The sequence below is a fragment of the Austrofundulus limnaeus genome, unplaced genomic scaffold, assembly GCF_001266775.1.
Source record: "Austrofundulus limnaeus strain Quisiro unplaced genomic scaffold, Austrofundulus_limnaeus-1.0 Scaffold184, whole genome shotgun sequence".
Classification (NCBI taxonomy): domain Eukaryota; kingdom Metazoa; phylum Chordata; class Actinopteri; order Cyprinodontiformes; family Rivulidae; genus Austrofundulus; species Austrofundulus limnaeus.
The window spans coordinates 633,541-642,190 of NW_013952586.1; the positions used below are offsets into that span (position 1 = coordinate 633,541).

At 41.2% G+C, this 8,650-nt stretch overlaps 1 protein-coding gene across 1 annotated transcript in view; it reads right to left on the reverse strand.

Annotated features, from left to right (window-relative positions):
• LOC106524376 (protein yippee-like 2) overlaps window positions 1-8,650 on the reverse strand; it is a 19,387-nt gene that overhangs the window by 10,012 nt on the left and 725 nt on the right. Inside the window, exons 2-4 of the mRNA XM_014018166.1 lie at window positions 1,564-1,795; window positions 1,055-1,098; window positions 591-699 (exon numbers count right to left, since the gene is read on the reverse strand). Of these exons, the coding sequence (XP_013873620.1) occupies window positions 591-699; window positions 1,055-1,098; window positions 1,564-1,680 (270 nt within the window). The 5' untranslated portion in view covers window positions 1,681-1,795. The remainder of the gene's footprint in view (window positions 1-590; window positions 700-1,054; window positions 1,099-1,563; window positions 1,796-8,650) is intronic.

Here is an 8,650-nt window from a genome sequence, read left to right on the forward strand (position 1 = left end):
CCAACCTTTTGCTGCTTTTAGCATTTAACCAACCTTTTGCTGCTTTTAGCATTTAACCAACCTTTTGCTGCTTTTAGCATTTAACCAACCTTTTGCTGCTTTTAGATTTTAGCTATCTATTTCCTATTTTTAGCTTTTGTTCGTCTGCTTTCATCAGTAAACTTGCCTTTTAATTTCTAACTACCCTTTTGCTGCTTTTTTACTTTTAGCAAGCTTTTTGGTACATTTAGCCTTCAGTTCCCTCCTTTTAGGTTTTAGCTCGTGCTGTGTTTTATAGCTTTCAGCTAGTGTTCCACTTCTTTTAGCTTTAACGACTTAGTTTCATCATTTTCATCAAATTTCATCAATGTCATTCAGCTCTCAGCGTTCACTCTGTTGCAGGAAATGTTTCTCTTGTCAGTCATTGATGACTGCATCCTGACTGATGATAAATGTAATATCTCTCTCCTCTCTGTAAATACCCCTGTCTGCACCTGAACTAGTAAAAGCAGAGCAGTCTGAACATTGCTGAGGGCTCAAAATAAAAAATCTATTCCCGGTTTCTCATCCTCCAAACATGGCTGAGCTGTGAACCGGACCAGGACACTCACGTATTTCCAGCCCAGAGTCGTCTTGCAGTTCTCACAGTAGATATCCGCCACAGCGTGCAGGCCCGTCAGCAGAACCCTCTCCTCCGCAGGGCCACACCCAACGTTCACCCTGAGAGCAAACGAGGAGAGGAGGAGGCGTGAGCAAAAGTTTTAAAAATACACTTGTGATGAAAGAAGCCTCTGCCCACTCAGACGGAGCAGAGCGACGAGGCAGCGCGATGGATTCAGACAGCCTCGTTTTCAGGCTCAGTTCAGCTGATTAGGACTGGGCTCTGAGGCGCGGCCCGGTTGTCTGGAGCTTCAGAAGAAGCTCTCATGGGAAACAAAYGTATCATTAACCTGAGCAAAGCAGATCACTTCCCCTCCTGGCTAAACTTCAGCATGCACAGCAGTTTTATTTCCCTTTTTTTCCCCCCTGTAAAATCTTGTGAGCAGAAGGGGGGAGAGTTCGGATCAATACTCACACTGAGTTGAAGAGGTAAGCTCTGCCCTGGCTGCCCTGGAATGACTGCAGAGAAGAAGATGAAACAAAAATAAAAAGGCAGGAACGTGAACTGTTCCTAGAATCATTGTTTTTTTCTTTAAGTGGGAAAAAGTTCAGTTTTTACAAGAGATGAAARTCAAGCTGCATAAAATTGTACATTTACTCCAAACTGCTCTCTTAGTTCATTTAGCACAGCCAGTTTATAACCTGCACAAGCTTTTTGCACTCAGGTGAGCGTGCTGTCATAATCCCACTTGGGAAAAGCAATGATACATTCATAATCCAGCTTATAGCGTTAGTCGCTCACAGTCATAAAGGTGGCTGACACATGCGCAGGTGTTCAACCTGCTGTTTAGTTTTATAATTCCTCATCTGCTTTACGTCTTTATGTCCGCAGTAATGCTCTTTTAAATAAAAACGTATCCTTCTCGCAGCTGCGTGAATGAGAGCTGTGTTCTGTTCGAGTCGATGCATTACAGAGCTGGTTACCTTGCTGATGAGCTCGTCATGGTTGGCCAGGTGAGCCCGGCAGTGGATGCAGCTGTAGGTCCGGTGGCAGCTCGGCAGGTACGCCTGGAAGGTCTTGGARCGCGTCATCCTGACCATGGGCGGTGTTGGCGGGCGGTGCAAGAAGGGACTGCCAGCCCAGGTCGGCTCACAGGGGAAGCACCGTAACACACAGGTGAGGGCCGTGGTGGGCGGTGGGTCGGGAGGTGAACACCTGGACACAGGAGGGACGATGAGACAGCTGGAACCCACAAAACCTCTGTCATGCTGGTMCAATGTGAATTAACAGTGAGTCTGTGTTTTTGGGTGAAATACAATACAACCGTTTTAGACACCGGTAAAATAAAAAAAGAATTGGTATTCCCTGAAGGATAGCATATCATCCACCACCTCAAAGTCTGAAAAACTCACTGAGTTGAAGCCATTTTTGTGTTTGCTGAGGTTGATCAGCTATATTTTGCTGACAGGCAAACAAATGAACTTACACACACACAAAGACACAAGCTGAGACATGATTGCCCTCCATCGCAAAAGGCAGACGATAAAAATAGAGCACACACTGTGGTGACGCTAGCTCCCAGATCTTCTCAGCGGACTTTAGTTCTGTTTTTTTGGTCCTAATTTATCCCAGTTTATCTGCATGTTTGTGTGTTTGTACATCTACTGCTCMTGTGGTTGGGTCTGYGTGGCAACAAGTCCRGTAAWGAAACTCAGACGTYCCTCTCCCCAGCAGAGAGGTGTCAGACATATTCACATTCATCACTCAAAGGGCATTATAATCAGAACCACGTCAACTGACTCCTTTCGACGGGGAGGAGCAGCGACTCCACGGATGATGGAGCTCCCCGCTCTAGCTCCAAGAAATATCACCTTATGATGGAAAACAAAATCACWACCTTAACGTGTTGGAGGAGTTTCRGTATTTGGGGAAAACAGGCCTCAGAGGAGAGGTCAGACTAAGAGCCATTGAAATGCTTTGATGGATAAAMATGAAGTGCATCAGGAACCTGGAAAATGAGAACCAGGGAAGCTCCCTGGAGCAGGGCCTGAGGGAGAAGGAGCTCGGCTTGTGGTTGAGGCTTACAAGCATTGATTAATAAACTTTACTAACACCGTCAGACATTGTTAAAGGTGTTCCACAGTTTCTACCATAGGTTCAAACACGTTTAGCCTCACAGATTTATAAATCTGATGACTTTCTGCCCGCTGATTATCTGTCGGCAGCAGCRCCGGTTCACATTTTAAATCTCTGAGGCTGCAGAGGTAATCTGCTGAGTTTAGCACAGCTGTGAGGATCGTGCCGCACTCGCTCCATGACATCCAGCCGAGATTGTGCCCTTAAAATACTCACACTGGTGAGCCCTGCCCACCGAGGAGATTAGGAGAGACGGGCGGTCTGGGAACCCGGCCCAGGGCCCAGGAGGGTCAGGGTATATTTTGACAAGCCCCGCATTTTAGCCGTGACTAAACCATTGGTGGCCCGAGTTTTCTATCATAATAAAGTTTTGTGTTTTGGGCGCTTCATTCAGTTTCAATTGTGTTTTTAGTGCTGCAGCTTTCCTGCAACAAACATGCTAATAATAAGAATCTACTTTTTTTATTATAAAAAGCTGTTCCCCTTTGTACAAGCCTAACTGGGATTTATACAAATATCCAACAGGAAAACACAAGTTCTGAATCCTTGACTCTTTTTTTATTCTAGCCTTGTATTTTTAAGGAGATGATGACCTTTACAACATATTGTAGTGCTCTGTTTTCTCTTCCATCATGTCTGTTTTTATGGCACCATTTGGAAAAAACTCGTAAAATCCTTATTGAGATCTGGAGAGCCTCTTCACGTTACTGCTCTGCAATACTGTATATATACTGTATACATATAAAAATATTTTATTTATTTATTTTTTGTTTATTGCCTGACAAAGGCTGATAAAGACTCCGGGTGCACATGGGAAGGACCCGAGGATATAAATAAATAAGGCAGAGAGACGTGGCCTTGTTTTTCCTCTCCTCTGACTCGGTGCCCTCGGCGTGGGACTGGGGAACAAAGACACAGTCCAGTTGTCAGAGCTGACCCTTGACACACACACAGACGAATGTTTAACCAACAGCATACTTTATCCTTTCAGTCATTTCAGGACAACCCTCTGAGATTTGTTGAAAATGTTGAGTTCTGTGAATCATATACAGCGTTACGTAAATCAAGTCAGAGAGCTTGTTTGATGTAAATTCTCACCATTTTTATGCATATGGWCTTCATTAATAAGGACATCAAACTGACTGCATAAAGCTGTCTTATTATATGAGTTGCTAGTCTTATATGATCCAGGAATGTGAGTAAATCTTTTTAGGCATCGGCAGCAGCTTTTTGTTATAAGTCACTGAAAGTAAAAGAACCATAAATATGACTGAAGTCTGGATGATGAATTCAAAATGAGGAACTCTGCAGGTATGTTTTAGTGTAACTCTAAGTTCTCTGAGACTGTAATGTTCCCTCGAGGGATGATGTAACCTGGTCTCTTAACTTCTTCTGAGGTTTGTTGGAAGTTGTTGTTGTTGGCCATAATGGAGCATTTGGCTTGTGTCAAAAGCTCTGAATGAAAACTAACACACCGGACTGTCGGAAATAAAAACTGATATTCCAGTGCAGCTCCGGTGTTTAAAGAATGAATTCAAACGGATCTGTTATTAATGAACAGTTTCTGCTCATCAGCTTTAAACGTGAACACATTTCAGTCTCTTCTTCTGTTTCAGACCCAGTATATCCGTTCATAAACTGTCTCCAGTATCACTTCTATTAGATTAGGTTCAGAACTTTTCCTTGGTGGTTTCAAACCAGCAGCTTTCTTTTTTTGTGGCCTGTCTTGTTGCAATGGCCACTTGACTCTGTTTCTATACATTTACCTTTAAAGTTTATAAACAAAACAAAAGTATTTATCCCATTCATTAGGACAAACAGTTCTGGTCCAGATGCAGTAAAACATACCCAAACTATTACACTGCCAGCTCTATGTTTCACTGCAAAAACGTCTTATTTTAAACAAAAAGTCATGTTTTATCACAATTTTTTTATCAACATCTTTCAATTTATGAGATATTTAGTGATATTTAGGAATGTCCTTTCCTTGTTTGTTGTGGTTCAGTGTTCACCAATGATGGCAGGCTGGAAATTAAGATTAAAGTGTCTACAACCAACGGTTCTAGGGCCACATGTGGCTCCTCAGTCCCTCTGCAGTGGTCCTGTGTAGCTTTAACCTAAAATAATTTGACAATGAACCTAACCGACATTTAGAAGGAGCAAAACTTGTTGGTTACACCATGCTACTGGTTTGTTAGCCCGTTAGCCACCTCATTGACTCATTTATTATTGTTGTCTTGCAAACAAACGAAAAGATTAGAATTCACTGAAATAAAGAGTTCTGCCAGAAAATATGACAAGTCATTTTCATAAGAATTAAAATAAATTCTTACATTTGATTTAAAAAAATGTATGTGAAGTTAAAAGGTGCCTCTTTTAGTTTAAAAAAATCACAAACATCCAGCAAACCAGTTAAATGTTATGTTGGTTTATTGCTTTATTCCCAATACACCAGCTTTATTATAAAGTGGAGTAGTTATGCTATTAGATTGTTACAAATACAGGACTCTCATGGACCTGCATAATTTACAATTTAAACAGGAGGCTCTGTCAGGGTGCATTTCCTTCATATACATCCTTWAGCTTGTTTTTAGATTTCTTTCATGACTCATGTTCTGGGTACTTGTGCTTCGAGTGTTGTACTTGTGTTACCAGTTTTATCTCTGTGACATTCATTTCCTTGATATCGTTCTCCTCTATCAGTTCCAGGTCTGGCCCCGCCCACTCACACCTGATCCTCCTTACCTCTCCCCAGGTGTTTGTCATCTCCCTCGTTAGCATCCTGTTGTCAGTTTGTTCGTTTGTTCTGTTTCCTACGACCGTTCACGTGTTCTCCGGTTAACAGCTCCTGAGTACTGTTTGCCGCTACATCAGCCTTTTATAAAATTTATTAAGATGTTTTTTTTTGTTCACTCCTGCACAGCAAAAATGCCAGTGTTAATTTAACACCCACAGTGTTAATTTAACACCCACAGTGTTAATTTAACACCCACAGTGTTAATTTTAACACCAACAAAGTGTCTATATGTGTCCACACTCGCTGGTGTTAAAATAACATTTGTGAAAGTGTTAAATTTTATCACATTCTTTTTTTTTTTTTTKTTAATTTAACACCAACCAGTGTTTAATABTCAACAATTCTTGGTGTCACATTAACATAAAAATTGTTTTAGTGTTAAAMTACAGTGTTAACAGTAACACCATCCAGTGTTAAATATTCAACAATACTGGGTGTCATATTAACATTTTGACAGTGTTAAAATAAAGTGTTAAAAGTATCACCAGCTTATTATTAACAAAGGAAATTGTGGTGTTATGAAGGTTTACAGACACCACAARGTGTCAATGCACCATGAAATTAGAGAGTGTAAATTTAACACTCAAGAGTTATTATCAAACTCTCATTAGTTAGTAGAAACTTATAATGGAGTCACCCTTCACACACCAGGTCAAACCTCTCACTCATGGTGTTGATTTTTGGCCAATAACATAAACTTAAAGTTGAACAACTTGATCAAAGTGAACAAGAAAACWAACCAGAACAACTCATTTTTACTSTCATGAACTTCTTTAATAGTCATAAACATGCAAAAACGACATTTCTGCAAGATTTCTCAGCAAGGAATGCTGGGTAAATACTGGTCTGTCTGACATGAGGTGGAAGAGGGTGGGGCTTTTCACAATGCTTCTTTCAACACTGCATGGTGTTTATATAACAACACTGTTAAGTGTTACATAAGACTTAACTGTGGGCGGAGCTTATTTAACACTGTCCAGTGTTGAGACAACACTGAGGAAATCAACACTGTGAATTAACACCAACACTGGGTGTGAGTGTTCTCAGAAAGTGTTAAAATAACACTAGGGGGGTGTTAAATCAACACCCAAAAGTTTAACACTGAAATGTTAACACTCCTGTTTTTGCTGTGTGAGTTCCTCAAGTTATCTGTCRGCACTTTGCGTTCAGCAGTCGCCAAGAAACATGATTGAGCATCTCGTTTACACAAAAACGTTTAATTCTTTTGTCTTAATGTGTAAAATACTAATTAAAGTTAGAATGTCGATTCAGTTATACATTTTAGGTGTCAGGAAAAGTTTTTAAACACAGAATGGGTTCTTTTGATTTCGAACTTCTAGCGCAGGAGTCATAGGGCAGCTGTCTTGTGACAGGAAAGTTGCAGGTTTGATTCCCCACCATGCCCGTATGTTGCAGCTTAAAAAGTCACCCATTGCRTTTGTGTGCATCTAACATTTGCAACGGGTCAAATCCAGAGAACACGGGCTCAAGCAACAAAAAAAAAAAAAAAGGCTCTGAAAAGCTTCCTCAGCAAGCTAGAAGTGGTCTGCAAGCCACTGGTTGATGATCGCATTGTGTTCTAGACACATTTTATTTAGTAAAAATAAATAAAACAAATAAAAGAGTCAGAAATAGTTTTTCTAACTGTAAAAGTTGATTGTCTTGGGGTGATTCACTTGGACACAATGTGTCCGACTGCAGACTGGAGGAAATGCTTTTGTTGCTTTRAGCTCGGTGCATCCTCTGTGGTATTTCAGTCAACTTAATCCAATCAGCAGATGATGTGATTGTGGCACTAAAATCCACAGCTGATCTGATRGAATCACATTGTTTTTACCATTTGTTAACATGATAACCTTTTATTTAAACCCATAAAGGGTTTCCTTTTTTTTTTGCACACATTTATTCTAACTTGGAAAAAAAATAAACATCTCGTCAGGGGGACAAGCCTCCATATTACTTTGCTAAGCAACATTGCTGAGGATGAAGATGAAGCTCTGCAAAATGCTGATGCAAACAAACAACCTACAAAAGCTTCTGTGAGCAAAACAAATGGCATAAATGATCAGATGACTGCAGAGAYGCAGGCGGGATCCAATAATTCTATCTAAACACGTCGATCTGAACGTCTGCCTTCTTCTCACTTTGCATATTTTGTTTTTTTCCCCACTGCTGCCTCTTTCTGTTTACTCATCAGTCCTGCAGCAGGTTGTTTGAGGTCACTGAGCTGTCCATTCTGGTYTTTTCTAAGTGTCATCACAAAAAGGCTACGAGTCCCCGGCCAAACGCACCCTACCAAAAACACTACCCACAACAACAGCAAGAGAAAAAAAGAGTGTTATGTAACACCCTGATGCTGCAGATGTTGTCTCTGACTGTAAGTCAGCGCAGAGAAACGGTGAAGGGCAAAGAAACGACGTCTGCCTCCGTCAGTGTTGGATGTGCTTCACCGCCCACGAGCTGCTCTGACACGGTTACCTGATGTCCTTTCCTCCAGCAGCTCACAGCAGCAGCATGACATCACTGCCTCCGCTCACCCGTRGTGATGCTCCTGCCTCTCTGTGCAGGTTTCTGCTTTACTCCTGCCTGCCTGCCTGGGCTGGGCTCTGGCCTTTTTTATTTTTATTTTTTGTCTGATTCGTTTGGATGTCAAAGAGGGGGGTAAACAGCACAAAGTTGAATTCATTTGTCAGAACTGTAAACAGTATGGGTAACTTTTTGTTTACAAGCTGTCTATGAAGGATCATAGGGCCTGCAGACCCCCACCCCCACAACACACACACACATCTACAATTCCTCATATTGACCAMATGATCAATGGCAATCTGCACGCATGCACTGCAATAAAAATAGAACTCAACTTGTTTTTTTTTAACTCACTCAATTGGATTTTAATTTATCTTTTTTCTTGAAGATGAGGGGTGTAAAATGCTTAAATTCCCTCCCCTGCAGGTGTGTATGCTGGAATCAGAAGATGAGTGAAAGCAGGCAGAGTTGGATTACAGTATAAATGTGTGATTACTGGTGTGAATCAGGTCACAGGAAGTAGCGCACTCTTATCTGGGGCAGAACTTCAGCCACCACAGATGGCGGGGATGCCTCCACTCAGCTGTGCTAAAAAAAACAAACATATATAT